The sequence below is a fragment of the Cebus imitator genome, unplaced genomic scaffold, assembly GCF_001604975.1.
Source record: "Cebus imitator isolate Cc_AM_T3 unplaced genomic scaffold, Cebus_imitator-1.0 Scaffold416, whole genome shotgun sequence".
Lineage (NCBI taxonomy): Eukaryota > Metazoa > Chordata > Mammalia > Primates > Cebidae > Cebus > Cebus imitator.
In genome coordinates, this window is record NW_016107731.1 from 1,708,246 (window position 1) to 1,725,598 (window position 17,353).

At 40.3% G+C, this 17,353-nt stretch overlaps 1 protein-coding gene across 1 annotated transcript in view; it reads right to left on the reverse strand.

Annotated features, from left to right (window-relative positions):
* AKAP13 (A-kinase anchoring protein 13) overlaps window positions 1-16,843 on the reverse strand; it is a 261,930-nt gene extending 245,087 nt beyond the window's left edge. The window contains exons 1-2 of the mRNA XM_037731692.1: window positions 16,385-16,843; window positions 5,051-5,094 (exon numbers count right to left, since the gene is read on the reverse strand). Of these exons, the coding sequence (XP_037587620.1) occupies window positions 5,051-5,094; window positions 16,385-16,406 (66 nt within the window). The 5' untranslated portion in view covers window positions 16,407-16,843. The remainder of the gene's footprint in view (window positions 1-5,050; window positions 5,095-16,384) is intronic.
* Window positions 16,844-17,353: the final 510 nt, after the last annotated feature.

Here is a 17,353-nt window from a genome sequence, read left to right on the forward strand (position 1 = left end):
CCTACTAGATCCAACTTTTTCCTCATCTCCTCCCTAAATCTCCAATCTCATCCAGGAGAAAGAAGAGATGGCCAACCACCCCTGCCCTTGCACTCACTAAGCCCCAGCCCTTGTTCTGTTCCTCAAACACATTAAGCTACTTCTCACTTTAGAGTTTCTGCATTTGCTCTCTTGGGCTAGAACACTTCCAGGATCTTCACATCCTGGCTCCTTCAGGTCTCAGCCTAAGTAACATGACCCTCAAAGGCCTTCCCTGACCACCCAACATAAAACAGCCCCTAGTCAGGCACCATCACACTGCCATTTTGTTTATTTTCATACAAATTTCTTCCTGATATGTTATCTTGCCGTCTTCCTTCTTCTCATTACAATGCAAGTACCAAGAGAGCAGGGACCTTCTATTTCGTTCATGGCTAAATCTCCAGCATCCAGAACAGGTCTTGGCACAAAAAGGCACCTGAATAAAAGCATAAATTGCCCAGCTAGAGTCCAAAGTTTATTTTCAATCTTGATGTATAAGTGCAATTAAGTAACTCCAAGAATAAAATTAGTAAGGCTCTAATGCAACCCAGGTTTCTGGTGCTCCTTTCTCGACTCAACTTTGTCTTCTACACCAAAATCCACTATACTAATTCCATCCACTGTTTTACCTTCTCAAAGAGCTCATCTCTTCTCAAAGTCAAAAGAATCAATTTCTTAAGAGATGACTCAAACTATCCACTTCAAAACCAACTTCCTTGTGCTGTAGCTTCAACCCCACACCTCCACCTGTCAGCAGGACACCCACGTGCCTTTAACATGTGTAAAGAACAAGCTCATCGGCCTACACGGTGGCTCACGCCTGTAATTTGGGAGGCAGATGCGGATGGATCAAGAGGTCAGGAGACCGAGACCATCCTGGTCAACTTGGTGAAACCCTGTCTCTACCAAACTACGAAAAACAGCCGGGCATAGTGGTGGTACGCACCTATAGTCCCAGCTACTCGGGAGACTGAGGCAGGGGAATCACTTGAACGTGGGAGGCAGAGGTTGCAGTGAGCCAACATTGTGCTGCTGCACTCCAGCCTGGCGACAGAGCAAGACTCCTCCTCAAAAAAAAAAAAAAAAAAAATAAATGAAAATAATGACGATAATAGTAATGCTAATTTAACCTCAAAAAAAAAAAAAAAAAAAAGCTCATCACTTCCTTTTCTATACCTGATGATGGCATCAGCTGTCACTCATACTCAAGGTCTCAATCGACTGTAATTCATGGTTCTCTTTCACTCCCTATGTCTAATAAAGCATTTGGACCTGCTGTTTCTTTTGAAATATTTCTTGCATCTGCCACTGCTTCTCCATCTTTCCTCTCTCTAAACTATCCAGGCCCTCATACCGAGAAGGTTATTACTAAGCTACTCCGGGTTTTTAGCACTACCACTAAATGGAACTAAAACTGCAACTCTTATAAATTCATCTGGCAATGATCAATACTTTTGTGGAGGCTGTAAGAAAAACCCGACTTAGTGATGTAACTAGCTTGCCTAACATAAAGGTTGTACTCATACAAACACACAGGCATGAAAACCGAGTCATAGCCATATTGAGCTACTGGTCTCCTAAGTTTCAGGCCAGTGTCCTGTACATTCTACAGTCAACATTTTAATTCATTAAAGGAACTTCATTTAAACACGCAACAGTACTGCCACCCATACACTCTGGAACCGTTCTTACATTTTTAACTATTGCAACGTATTCTGGATACATCTTTATTCAAAGCCTGGTTAAAGTATTTATTTAAAGTCTAGCCTATTTGTCTTAACTGACAGATAAAAGTTCTCTGGATACAGTGTTTTTCCTTCTTTGCTAGCAATATTCTCTCTTCTACTGATGATATTCACCCTGGCAGATCCCAAATATGATCTAAAAGGAAAACTTCACAAGCTTTCTGTTCTTTTGCTTATTCTTTCTTTCCCTAGGTACAGAGAACTGCCTCCACCACCTTGCCCAATGGACTATCATAAAATATCTACTTTTCCTCACCAACAGCATATATCCCTGGGACTTGACTCCGTACATTGAAAATCCAACACACTGTTATCCTCTTTTTAAAAGGAGCGTAACACATTGCTCCATTAAGTATTACAAGGATGTTTGTGCTTACCACTTCTATTCAATGTTGTACCATAGATGTTTCCCAGGGCAATTAGGCAAGAAAAAGAAATAAAAGACATCCAGATTGGAAAAAAAGAAAACAATCTCCGATTACTTAATCCTGTACGTAGAAAATTCTAAGGCATCCACTTAAAAACTGTCGCCAAAACAAGCCACACTATAGTTTATAATTGATCTCTGAAACAAGATTATAGCTTCAGAGATCAGTATGCAAAAATCAACAGCATTTCTATATATAAGCAATTAATCAAAAAATGAACGCTTAAGAAAACAAAATTAATAGCATCAAAATGAGTAAAATAATAAGCAACAAATTTCAAGAAAGTACCAAGTTTATACAAAACTACAAAACACTGTTGAAAGAAATTGATTCCTAAATGAAACCAAATTCAGAGTCCAGAAAAAATTCCTTACATTTATGATCAATTTCAACAAGGATGTCCAAGACAATTCAATGAGGAAAGAATAGTCTTTTCAACAAATGGTGCTGGAACAACTAGAGATCCACATACAAAAGAAAGTTGGACTCTTCCCTTACAAAATACACAAAAATTAACTCTTAGAGTACATACCTAAATGTAAGAGCAAAACCTGTAAAATTCCTAGATGAAAACATGGGAGTAAATCTCTGACTTTGGGTTAGGCCAAGACTTATTCTTAGATATGATGCCAAAAAAAGAAACAAACAAACAAAAAAAACAAATAACAGAACATTATCAAAGCTGAAATCTTGCTTGAAAGGATACCACCAAGAAAGTGAAATGACAACCCACAGAATGAGAGAAATTTTTTGCAAATCTTGTATCTGATAAGGGACCTTTAATCAAAATACACAAAGAACCCTTCCAATTTAATAAGATAAATAACCCAATTTAAAAATGGGCAAAGGAGCTGAATAGGCATTTCTCCAATGACACAGAAAAATGGCCAATACGCACATAAAAAGATGCTCAAAATTATTCGCCGTTTGGGAAATGCAAAATCAAAACCACAATGAGGTTATCATTTCACACCTATTAGGATGGCTATAAATCAAAGTCAGCTAACTTGTGTTGCCAAGCATACTGAAAAACTGAAGTCCTTATACACCACTGGTAGCTATGTAAAATGGTGCAGCCACTATAGAAAACAGTTTTCCAATTTCTCAAAATTTAAACCCAGTTATCACATGCCCAAGCAATTCTACTTTTGGGTATATAGTCAAGAGAAATGAAAACATATGTCTTCACCAGAACTTTGCTGTTCATAGGAGCATTATTCATAATAGACCAAAAGTGAAAACAACTCAACTGCCCATCAACTGATGAATGGATAAGTAAATAGTGATATATATCCATGCATTGGACTGTTATTCATTAATAAAAAGAACAAGGTACTGATACATGCTCTAACATGGGTGAATCTTGGAAACATTAGCTAAATTAAATAAGTCAGTCATAAAAGGCCATGTATTGCATGACTACATCTATCTATCTATCGATTATATATATATATATGAACTTTCCAGAATAGGTATATCAATAAAGACAAAGTATATAACTGGTTGCCACAGGCTGAAAGGAGCAGGGAATAGTAAGTGACTGTTAATGGGTTGGTGCTTTTTTCGGGGGTGATGAAAACGTTCTGAAGTCAGATATTGGTGATGACTGCACAACTGTATACATACTAAAAACCAAAGAATCACACACTTCAAAGGGGAGAGTTTAGCTCGGCGTGGTGGCATACGCCTGTATTCCCAGTTACTCAAGAGGCTAAGGCAGGATTGCCTGGGCCCACAACTTCAAAGCTATAGTGAGCTATGATCACTCCACCGCACTCCAACAAGGATGACAATGCAAGAACCGTTTTCATTTAAAAAAAAAAAAAAAAAAAACACCCAAGGTACTCAGTTCACATGCAAACCCACTGGTGAACATAATAATCTCCAGTTCGTCTAGAAAGAAAATGAATATATAAAACCTCTTGTAAGAACACGTATTTTTCTTTACATGTTACATTTAATAGAAAAATCAGCTATACAGAAGTTACAAGAACATTTTATGTCACAAAGGTAAATGTCTATTATTAATACAGCATGGTCCAGTATATTTATGTATTTATATATAAATACATAAAAGGAAAAGCATCTTTAAAATAAACACCATCAATGGCTCCTTGGTGACCACAAAACAACATCCCCACGCCTTTGTCTTCCTTCACAACTGAGCTTTATCCATCTTTTTAGGCTTATCTCCCATTATTCCCTGACACCAATTTGGGTGGGCCAGAGTTTCCACTGAGCAACTCCCACTATTCATCCAACACTATGTTCACTGCCTCCCATTCCCTGACCATTTGCCTTTTGTCTTCAACTAATTCTGGGGACGTTTTACGCAAGTAAATGATCCTTATTCTTCAAGACTTGATTCAAGTCCTATTACAAATAAATTTTCTCACCCTTTCCAGAACACAGCAACCCAACATCTACGGGCCTCTCATAGCCCTACCATCCACAACCCTAAGCTGGCTTCTCATCAAACAGGCACTTTTCACCACCCAAATTCAACTAATTCACTCTTACAATAATAAAGAATAGTCACCTAGAGCTTACCTTTTCCAGCCTTGATTCAATCATTCAGTTTTATCTTCTAAGTCCCTCACTTCCTCACTTCAGCTTTCACCCAGTCCTAAAGAAAACAGCACTCTTGCCAATGACATAGTGCCACCTAGTTGCAACATAAGGTAAATCACAGTGACAGGAGGAGGATCTCCACACTACTTTTTCAGGAATGCAGTGCAGGTAAAAATAAGAAGCTACAGTACTGTTTTGCAGGACAACTAGAGAGTGTGAGCTTATTATAACAAGTCAACAGAACAGATAAATAAAAAATTTTTAAAAATCTCCGAATTTACTCACATATAAGGGAGCTTGCTGTGGAGTAAGTTTCATGACCCAGGACACTGAAACAGAAATGGAATAAATAAATGAGAATAAAATTAAAAGCTGTCATCAAATATATATATATAAGTCACCTAAAGTCCTAGATATCAAGCATAGCTCTGAGTACAATCCCACACTAGAGATTACTATATGCCCAGCTGTATACTACACACTAAGAGATTCAGGAACGAGATGGGGGACGGATTGATCCCAGACTCAATCTTTTCCAGTGGGGAAGATAGATTTTCGGATTGAAAAATAAAGATAAAATGCTTCACTGTCACAGAAGTTTCAACAACCAACGGGATATTTAAAGCAGTTATCAAAATAAAACTACTACATGTTCACTTTTACGTAGTCCCTCAAACTCTCCAAATGCTGTTTGCTCAGGGACTTCTTCCAGTCTTACCAAGAAGCCTGGAAAGTGAAAGGAGGATTGCAAGGGACCCCTAGAACTCTCCTTCTTAAGACACCTTCTCTGAGAAGGGGGGCTACAGCCTGTCCCTCTAACCACTGAATGTCATGGCCCTCCTCAAAATTAATAGCTGGATTTCCCTCATTGTTATTTTCACTAAATGAATTCTCATAAGAATCTCATTAAGACTTAGAGAAGGCTTCCAGGGTTGAATTCATGAATATTAAGAATAACATGTTCTTAAAAGTTTAACTTGGTGATTTGACCAGGACTTCATCTAGGCTATAAATGCTCCGAATGGTAGGTCCTTTACCAAGTACCGTGAATTTGAGTATAAGGTGATTTCATCCTCTTAGGAGTCAGATAAAGAGACCAAAGTGACTTCACTATAATTTGATCTGAGGAAGTTTCTTATTCACAATAGGTAAAGGAAGGCACATACTGACCAGCAATACAAACAACAGTATAAAATGTCATTCATACATGCAAAAAAAAAAAAAAAAAAAAAAAAAAAAAAAAAAAAAAAAAAAAAAAAAAAAAAAAAAAAAAAAAAAAAAAAAAAACCAGGCAAAATCCCAAGCTTTGTGTTCTAACAAATCACAAAAGCCTCACTAACAGCAAATTGAAATGACCAAATGTCTGGAATGAAAAGCAATGCCTTGGTAGCTGTGCATAGCTCAAATAACAAAACCCTCTTTATATTAAAATCCTCACAGGTCTGCCACAGTCCTATGTATGTCTCAGATCAAGACTTGGCCAAAAAGCAGTTAACACACACTTAGAGGGAAAATAATCTACATCAGCCTCCTAAATGCAAATAATCTCCACACCAGTTGCAAGCCCCAACCTTCAATGTGTTCTGCTGGACAGCGCAGTAGGAAGGTGACACACAGGTGGCTTTCTCACAATGACTGAACCAACTCCATCCTCATGTCCATGACCATTCATTTTCTGGTTCACTCCATACCCCGTAACAGACCTCCTGGTTAGGGTACTCATTCCTTTCTAACTGCCTTCACTTAACGACTCTGTACTTTAAGGTGCAAAAATTATCTGCAGAAATCCATGCTGAAACCAAGCTTGAGAAAGGTAGCAATAATAAACAAACACTTTTAGAAGAACCAAGTCAATTTCAAGCCCATCAGATTCTAACAGCAAGCATGAATGAAAAAGAAAGACTGAAAGGCTTGAGTGCCTTCTCAATGTATTAAATATCCATTTAATTTAAAATTAAGCTCACTGTGCTCACTGGCCTTTGAATGAGCTTTCCAGATCCTGCTTAGACTTGCCTATGACGTAGGAATGAAAGAACCTACAAATTTATGAACTAATCTACCTTAACTAACTTGTCAAGTGTTCCTGCATCAAGCAGAAGAAAAATTAAAGGAGCAGTGTCCAATCTTCTGGCTTCCCTAGGCCACACTGGAAAAAGAAGAATTGTCTTTGGCCATATAAAAAATACACTAACACTAACAGCTGATGAGCTTTAAAAAAAAAATTACAAAAAACGAAAATCTCAAATGGTTTGTTTGTTTTTAAGACAAAGTCTCACTTTGTTGCCCAGGCTGTAGTGCAGTAGCATAATCTTGGCCCACTGCAACCTCTGCCTCCTGGGTTCAACCAATTCTCCTGCCTCAGCCTCCCAAGTAGCTGGGATTACAGGCTCCCACCACCACGCCCAGTTAATTTTTTATTTTAAGTAGAGATACAGTTTCACCATGTTGGACAGGCTGGTCTCGAACTCCTGACCTCAGGTGATCTACCTGCCTTGGCCTCCCAAAGATCTGTGATTACAGGCATGAGCCACTGGGCACAGCCAATGTTTTCAGAAAGTTTATGAACTTGTGTTGGGCCACATTCAAAGCCTTTGCAGGCTGCAAGCAGCCTGCAGGCTGCGGTTGGACAAGCTTGGATTAGAAAAATCTACAGAAACAAACTAGTGACTTAGCAGACCTCTGATGTTTCATGATCTGCAAGAAACTTAGGATGACTATGTGTAAAGACCACAAACATCAATTTAACTGAATGGTTCCCACCGCATTGGAATGAGGAAGCTGAGCAAGCTCAGAGGACTCTAAGGAAGAGATGATGTCATCTGAACTGCTTGGAATTATAAACTCCTCTAAACATATTTCAAAGCCAGAACTCTAAAGAGCTGTTCTGATACATGGATTAAAAGAGGGATGACAAAGTGTCCTCCCACACTGGTCAAAGGGACAGGTCATTGTTATGTTGGCAACACAGGCTGCTGAAAAGAATGTAACTGTCAAATGTAATCAAGTAATGACCCCAGAACGCTCCAGCAACAAACTGGTAAATTCAGGTCGCTTTTAGACTTCTACAATGTTAGCACATAAGGGGAAGGACAAAACTAACTTGTACAGAGCATTATGTTGGATATTACATTTAATCCTCATTAAAAAGATACCATTTCCACTATTTCACTAGTGAAAAAACTGATCTTTCAAAGGTTAAATTATTTAACACCAAGGTCAAAGGGTAAGTTGAAGAACCAGATTCAAACCCAGTCTGACATTAAAACATGTTTTTCCCTTCACATCATAAGACGATCTCCTGCTAACAACCTCAAACCTAAACTTGCCCTACACCTCTAGCTCCATTCTACAAACTCTCCCTGACATTGTTAATTCAGCATCATTGTGTACCTCCAGCCTCCCCCACTCCTCAAGGCTCTGCAGGTACAGAAGGATCAGGCAAAAATCCCTACCTTCATAGGCATTGTTCTAGGGATAACGGAGGTAAATAAAACATTGAATAGTTTTCAGATAGCAACAAATTCTGTAGAGAAAAATAAAACAGAAGAAGAAATAGCAAATGAGGGGGAATGGCAATTTAAACATGGTGCTAAGGAAAGGCCTCCCTGAGAACAGTTACCCCTCCCCCCAAAAAAGGTAACAGAAATAACAGGTAAAAGGTGTTCTACACACTTAAACTTGCCACAACATTGAGAACTCAGGATTCTATGCAAAACTTTGCTGCATATAATGCATTCACTTATTTTACACATTTAAACAAGCTCACTCTACTGAAGAACTGTGTTCTAAAGGAAAGAGCATATTACAAAGAAGGCAGTTTTTGGTCAGAGTAAACACACTTAATAACAAAACATACTGAAAGACCAAGACCAACTGAAAGTCTTTGCTTGGTCAGATTTTTGACCAAGCCTTTCCAAAAGGAAAATTTAAAATTTTCCTTTTTAAAATGGTGTTTTAAAATACCATGCCCATCCAGTGATTTCACCAAGGAATTTTAAGGGAGAAAATCCTACTTCTTCCTTACCCAGTAACCAGTGAAATGACTGAGCAAATTCACAAGCTCCCTGGGGCTGCTTTCATGTAACACAGAAACGATATATGACAGACACAGTAGAACAGCACAGGCTGGCTACTATTTGAAAGATTGTGAAGAGGAGAAAATGTGTCAAAATTCAAAGTCTTAAATGATGTGGTTTTAAGTATGTTCACCAATTTTACCACTCAGTAGTAAAGTCAGCTACAGTTGTAAGGAATCAGAAATTTGAGGGGTGTGAAAAGCAGGACAGTAGTTAGTCTGTATTCTTCCCACATTTTCCACTTTGATAATGCTGAGAAAAAACCAAATTTAATAATTTTCTGCTGTATAAAAGAGACACATTCACTTTATGTCAAAATAAGACTCATTCAATTTTAATACAACTATCTCAATTTATAAATTAACATTCTCCCCCACTGCCCACACATATTAAGTCTCTTATGGTGTTCCTGATTAGAGAAGCAAAATTTGTGGCTACAATTCTCTTCCTGCATTTTAATATAAACAATCATCAGTCTTTTCTTCATAGAATGCAATGTGAACACCATCATCAGAATGCACCAGCCTGGGTGTGCAAGTTTACAAAGATTAGCAATAGCGAAAGTTTTGGGATTTCTGAAGTTCAAGCTGCCTGCAAAGAACTATGTAAAAACTCAATCACTACAGAGGACCACACAGAAACTCAGGCATGAAGTCACATCGCTGTGGACTGGGAGAAGGAACAGAAAGCACCTCCACCAACCCATACGCCTGAGCAAATGAATACAAAACCTCCAAAAGCTACAAAAATGTTTATATACCTAAATTAAAACTGGTGCCCACAGCAGTGGTCAGCAAAGTGCCTGTGAAGTGCAAATTGGTAAATATTTTAGGCTCTGAAGGTCATATAGTCTCTGTTAAACAATATGTAAATGAGTAGGTGTGACTGTGTTCCAATAAAACTTTATAAAAAGAGGCATCAAGTTATATCCAGTCAGCAAGGTATAATATACCAACCTCTGGTCTAACACTAACCAAAAACCTCTTAATAAGCCAAAGAAGGCTGGGCGCAGTGGCTCACACCTGTAATCCTAGCACTTTAGGAGGCCAAGGTGGGTGGATTGCCTCAGCTCAGGAGTTCGAGCTGGGCAATACCAGCCTGGGGAATACGGTGAAAACCCGCCTCTACTAAAAACCTACAAAAAATTAGCCAGGCGTGGCGGCATGTACCTGTAGTCCCAGCTCCTCAGGAGGCTGAGGCAGGAGAATTCCAAGAACCCAGGAGGCAGAGGATGCAGTGAGCCGAGATCATGCCACTGCACTCCAGTCTGGGTGGCAAAGTGAGACTCCATCTCCCCCACAAAAAAAAAAGCCAAAGAAACAGTGTGTCCCCTTAGGCCCAACGCAGTGGGAGGCCAAGGCAGGCAGATCATGTGAAGTCAGGTTTGAGGCCCTCTTGGCCAACATGGTAAAACCTTGTCTCTACTAAAAAAAAAAAAAAAAAAAAAAATTAGCCAGGTGTGGTAGCGGGTGCCTGTAATCCCAGCTACTGAGGTGGCTGAGGCATAGGAATCACTTGAGCCCGGGAGGCAGAGGATGCAGTGCGCCAAGATTGCACCGCTGGACCCCAATCTGGGCAACAAGAGAGAAACTCCATCTCAAAGGAAAGAAATAAAGAGTGTCTCCATCCAACAGCTTTATGCATCTCAGTTATTTTCAGCTTGAACTCCCCCACCAACATCTCAATACAGGAAAGTAACACGAGTACCCTAACAATATTCTCCAGATAATAAATCAAATTAAATCCCAAGTCCTCTACAATTAACTGTATTACCTTGAGCAAGTCACTTAACTTGTCTAAATCTTAGTCTCCTTATCTGCAGAAAGAGCATAATAATGCTTGCCTATACTATGAGGTTAGTGGAAGGGACGATCCAGGTAAAGTATTTTTTTTTTTTTTTTTTGAGACGGAGTTTCGCTCTTGTTACCCAGGCTGGAGTGCAATGGCGCGATCTCGGCTCACCGCAACCTCCGCCTCCCAGGTTCAGGCAATTCTCCTGCCTCAGCCTCCTGAGTAGCTGGGATTACAGGCACGTGCCACCATGCCCAGCTAATTTTTTGTATTTTTAGTAGAGACGGGGTTTCACCATGTTGACCAGGATGGTCTCGATCTCTTGACCTCGTGATCCACCCGCCTCGGCCTCCCAAAGTGCTGGGATTACAGGCTTGAGCCACCGCGCCCGGCCCAGGTAAAGTATTAAAAGCACATTCACAGGCACATAGAAGCCACTGCTTCTTCCTCTTGCAGAATTCCTGAGACTCAATGGAGACTAACCCCATGTAAGATACTTGGAAATCCATAAATGGCTAAATGAAAGGCTTACAGATACTCAAAGATGCCTTTCTGAAAACTTCTCAAAATATGTTGGTGGGAAAACTACAATTCTAAAATGTAATACAATAATCATAGAAAAGAATCTGGAAGAACGAACACTGAAACGTTAAGTGTGCATATCTTGGAGAGTACAGGAAATTTTCATGCCTAAATAATCTGTTTCTTTTCCTTGAGGCGGAGTCTTGCCCTCTTGCCCAGGCTGGAGCGCAGTGGTGCGATCTTGGCTCACTGCAACCTCTGCCTCCTGGATTCAAGCGATTCTCCTACCTCAGCCTCCCAAGTAGGTGGGACTACAGGTGCCCGCCACCACGCCTGGCTAATTTTTTCTATTTTTAGTAGAAACGGGGTTTCACCGTGTTAGCCAGGATGGTTTTGATCTCCTGACCTTGTAATCCACCCGCCTCGGCCTCCTTAAGTGCTGGGATTACAGGCTTGAGTCACAATAATCTGTTTCTTAATTGTAACTATTCAAATAATGAACAGATAGTACTTTTTCATCAGGAAGAAAATATACACGGCATGTCTGTTTTAAAGTCCCTTGTCATTCCATCTGTCACAACTGTACTGGAAATGAGTAAAAAGACACTGTTTCCTACATGTCCAAAACTGAAAAAATCTACAATCCTTGCCAAAAGTCCCTAGAACCAATTTAAAAAAAAAATTAAAATGGGAATGTATGCATCCAGATGTATGTTAACATAAATCAAATTCACTATTCTTTAGGCATACCTTCACATGCTGCTAAATTACAAGTGCTCCACTGTTAATGACATGTCCCTCAAGGGGGTGAGGGAGTCACAGGCCCAACATCATATCATACAACAAACTGGAAACCCTTCCGTGTCTGTTAGCTTGGTGATCTCAGCGTATTTCTTAAGGACCAGCTGTCCAGGTTTGATACACCTATCACTTCAATTGACAGGGTTTTTGTCACTCTCAACAGGGAAGTTTCCAAAACCACAAAAAAAATGGGAGGGGGCAAACCACCCCCACATCTGCTCCCAGTCCCAACAGGGACAGCTGTTTGTGACTCAGCCAAGTATAAACAGAGCAGTTTTACCTGCAGGGTACTTCCATGGCAGAATGTCCTTCAAATGAATTTCCATGGCCAGAGATCCTGCTAAGACTGGGCTACACTCAATCCTTCAAAACCCACAAAAATTTCGGGTGAGGGTTAACATGGAAATGACGACGCATACTTTGGATTCTTGTAAAAGAGTCAATGTTCAGCTCTTCCTCCAGGAAAACAACAAGATCCAAAGAATCTTTTCTTCATCTCAAGGAGCCTGGGCTGGTGGCTATAAAAATGTTATGCCCTGGCTGGGGAGGCTGGCAGTAAGAGCAAGATATTCTGAACAATGGAAAAAGACCAGGATACAAAGAGTAAATAGGCTTTTCGTTGAAAATGCCAACTTCTACCAAAAAAGTAAAGTACCACATAGGCCAAATATATTTTCTGAATATGGGACTGAAGAAGTCTTACAAGACCCTCATGAATGCTTTGTTTGCAGCTACATTAATAATTGAACAATTAATTTTAAGCACCGATTCTTAAACCTTGGCACACATGAACATCAGTTTAAGGCCTTGCTAAAGAATGCTGATTCTCACTCCCAGGACCAGAAAGAGTACAAATCAGGAGGCCAGATCTGGTGATGCTTTTGCTCTGGAATTCTGACCTGCACTTGGGGAAACGATGTTAAGACTCGTAATAGGTATCTGATTTTTGTATGCAACAGTTAGTCTTGCTCTGCCCCCTATCACATGATGGTACTTGCTAGTCACCAAGACAAAAGGCAAAGCACTGAGCCCAAATGGATAGGGCAGGGGTGGGAGCAGGACAAACTGGGTAAGTAGGATTGAAGAGTCTAAGACAGGACAACACTCAACAGTAAAACAGAAGAACACAGGAAATTACAGCAAAACAAAACAAGAACAGTAAGGCCCACATTCACTCATTTACTTTGTTCTTTATCAACGCTGGATTACCCAACAGGCATAATGACCCCGAGTTTGGGGCAAACACATGCACAAACACAAAATCAATGTAATTATCATGGAGAAAAAAAATCAGAACTCTTACAATGAGATAAAAATAATTTAAAGTAACAAATTTATTTTTAAAAAATCAGAACTCTGACATAGAGTTTATTTTGAAAATCATTAAGAGAGTACACTATAATCTTTTCTGTGTTTAGGCTTTTTCTTGACATATGTTTATAATATGTGCCTGGCACATAAAAACTCAATAATGGAAGATAATCTCACATTTCTGAGGCCCTAAAATATTACCTGTACTGAGTTGTTGAGCTTTAGCAACAAATAATATTGGTTCCTACCACATTAGTAAAGGGTCATATGTATGTAAATAGCTATTACAGTATGATGAGCGCAATAATAAAGATAATAAAAATGTTACAAGGATCAGGAAGGAGCAATGCACTCTCTAGAAGCTGGGGGGCCCCAACATGGATTACTGGAAGAAACAAACCATGGGGGAAGTTCCACCAAATAGACACGGGGGAGAAGCACAGGGCAGAAGGAATACCACGTGCCAGATATGACAGCACGGTGAGCAGCGGAGAACTACACAGAGGAATGAGAAGTGTTGGCAGGGGACTGTGGGGCATCCAGGTCAACCCGTAGACCTCAAAGCTGCCTGGCCTTAGAAACAGAGGCAGGGAGAGAGAAAATACATAAACCACTGTGACACAGCTCTATACTAAAGAAATCTCAGCCATTATACAAGGGAAAAATAAATGTATTGCAGCTAAGTGGGGAAAACAGAAACCACGGCCCCACAATGGCAATGGTATCAACCACCAAAACTCTACCTTTTTTTGTCCCACTTTTTTTAAGCTCACTTCAAATTTCTGTTCATTCACAACTGCAGGCTCAAAGATTCACAAAAAGTAGCACTGGAAATGTTTGTAATTTTGTAACCTAACTCACACCCAGACACAGCAAGTATCTGTTGGGAGCCACAGCCAACAAGGCCAGGCCCGACTCCCACCATGGCTTCCTTGAGGTACAGCAAACAGATGGTGCCCAGTCAATTTGCACAGGCCCCTGGAGATTCTTAATCCCAATCCCAAATCACGAGACAGGTAGAAGGGGTCTTGGAAGCAGCCCAGATCATCCTTCTGCCCCAAGGAGGACTCACTGCCAATGTGCCTGCCTCTGCTTGTAGACTTCAGCACCAGGGCCTTATCACCCTGAGAAAATCTCTCCATGCTCCACTCAGACCTCTGACTCAACCTTCCTAAAACGCTATTTTAATTCTATAGTACCCTCTCTGCCTTCACAGAAGTAAGCCATCTTTTACAACGGTTCTCTTGGGATACCAATGCCTTTACTTTAGGGAGCTTTAGGGCATGGCACTAAAATAGTAACCTACCATGATTAGAGAAAAGGAGAGAAACACATAAACACGAAATGTGACCACAGTTTTGGGAACACACTTAACCCATCTTAGTTTTCTAGAGCTTCCAAACCTCCAGGGCTTAAAGATGGAGCCCTGTACTCTGGGACCCATATTCCTAAATGCTGTGTCTATAGACACACAGAGCCAGCACATGATTAAGCTTATTTCTGTAAAAAAATTAAACGTACTTATTTTACAACAACGAGTGACAGCCATTTGGATGAATAGATGTTAAAGGAAGGGATGATTGTAGAATCCTCATTAAGACAAGGGACAACCTTCCAATATTTAATAATTCTTTGATGACCCCTAACAGACTGATGTAAGCAGAAAAATTAGAAAACCAATGTAATTCACAGATGGAGACAAAAGGACCTAGAACTGAGTTCTAACTGTGGCACTTACTGGCTGTGTTATCTTGGACAAGTTACTTAACTATCAAACTCTATTTTCCTCATCTGTAAAATGGGAATAAATAAAATTAAAGATGTGTAGTAAAGGTTTAACACAGTGACAGGCAATAAGAAAATACTCAATAAAGTAAGTTCCTGTTCTTGCCTGGTAAGAATTACACGATAGCCTTTCAGCACTAACCTTACATCATATTCAACTCCCACATCTCTCAGGACATCCTCATCACTGTGTTGATCCCTAATTCTAAATAAAAGGTAACGGTGAGGGAAACACACATACCAACAGATAAGGTACTCTAATAAACATACCGTTTATCATTGGTGAGCTCTCAGAAGCCATCCACCGTCCCCCTACAACCCTCCTCTGGTGCCTCCAAATAGTGTTCAGGGTTCATCACTATCTACACAGCCTTACTGAGCACTCCTTTCTTCCATGCCACACCTTCCATCCAGTCCCCACATGCCTCACATGCATGCACCAGGCTCAGCCGAATCCTCACATCTTTGCTCATGTTAACACCTTCCACCCTTGCTGATTTGTGTTTTTGAGACAGAGTCTCTCTGTCGCCAGGCGCCAGGCTGGAGTGCAGTGGCGCAATCTCAGCTCACTGCAACCTCCGCCTCCCTGGTTCAAGCAATTCTCCTGCCTCAGCCTCCTGAGTAGCTGCGAGCATAGACATGTGCCACCACACCCAGCTAATTTTTATATTTTAGTAGACATGGGGTTTCACTATGTTGGCCAGGATGGTCTCAATCTCTTGACCTCGTGATCCACCCGCCTCGGCCTCCCAAAGTGCCAGGATTACAGGCGTGAGCCGCCGCACCTGGCCCACCCTTGCTGATTTTAATAGGATTATCACTGATAATCTAACCCACACGATCAGCGGTAAATCACATACTCTCTTGTATTTTTCTTTTACTTCTGTGCTTGCCTTCTTCTCTCCCCAACTTGTTTTTATTCTAGTCTACTGCATTGTGATGACTTCTGTAGCATCCCCCACACACCACTACTGCTCATGGCACAGCCCTAAGCCCCCAATAAATACTAGAGAAACAACTGCTTCACATGAACATCAGAGACAAATTCATCAGCAGCTTTGCTGCACAACAGTTTGACGGCAAAGGATCCACAGTTATAACTTTAAGTACAAAAATTAACCCATCACAACAAAAATGTCTAAAATCACTTTAAGCCCAGAAAGTTAAACTGGTAGCTCATTAAAGGCAGCATGAATCCTGCTAAGTGTTAAGCAACCCAGCCTGAAGCAATTTGCTTAATCTGCCAGAGAGGTAATAGGGACCAGAGCTGGGGAATTCAACATCACATCACTAGACAACCTCAAAGTGAAGGGGAGGACAGAGAGCTACTTACCACTATACTTAGGATCCCACATGATGGTTGGTACCTCTGGAAAGAGGAACTCATGGACATGTTATTTCAATTCTCTTTTCGTGTTTAACACAGGCTTGTGGTTTCCTGCAAAAATGGTTTCTGCTGCTTTGCTAAAACCTACATGGAGAAGAAAACTCCCAATGGCCATTCCACAGGTGAGAATTCTGCCACCAGCTGTATCCTGTTATCCAAAGGAAACGGGAACTAGAAGCTGCCAGGAGGTCCAGACACAGGAGAGCAAGACCATAAATTCAGTAAGTACTGACACTCCTATCCCTACAGTAATAAGAATAAACTTTAAATTTAGAAAACTTCACACACAGCTGGGTTTTATGTAAATTAACTTCGGCAGGGGTTAAAATAGATATCCGGCAAAGAGACTGCCAAATTCAAGCCTTTACACTTCCTTCAATCCTCCCTAGCCTCTATCAACCAAAAAGCAGGCCGCCCAAAAGGCTAAACCAATTATAAACCACCTGTAAAGACTAAATATAGGCAAGTAGGCTCTCACAGAAATGCAGACGTTACTGAGGTGGATGACCTTAACTGAACAAATGTGAGACCTGTTAGGAATGATTTCTGAGGCACACACAGCCCATATTCTCAGGCCCATTATGTGACTATTGACAAGTCCTACAAGTGTCTGGCACCGGGGATCAGAGACGCTAAAAATGTCAATGCTACCTTGTAAATTATGAAATTGGTTATGTCTTGAAAATATTGTCTTCAATGTTATAATTTCACAATACTAAGTCTTTAACATCTTGAGAACAATGACACTGTGAACACAAGGTGGCAGGTTGTTTAATCACCAATCAAAATTTGACGTTTTAAACAAAGACTTCAAATTAAAAACTTGTATATGTTACAAGTGAAAACCCTATAGATATGAGAAAGACTCCAGTATTTTCAGCAGTCCCCCATTAAAGATTTCTCTAATGTTATTAA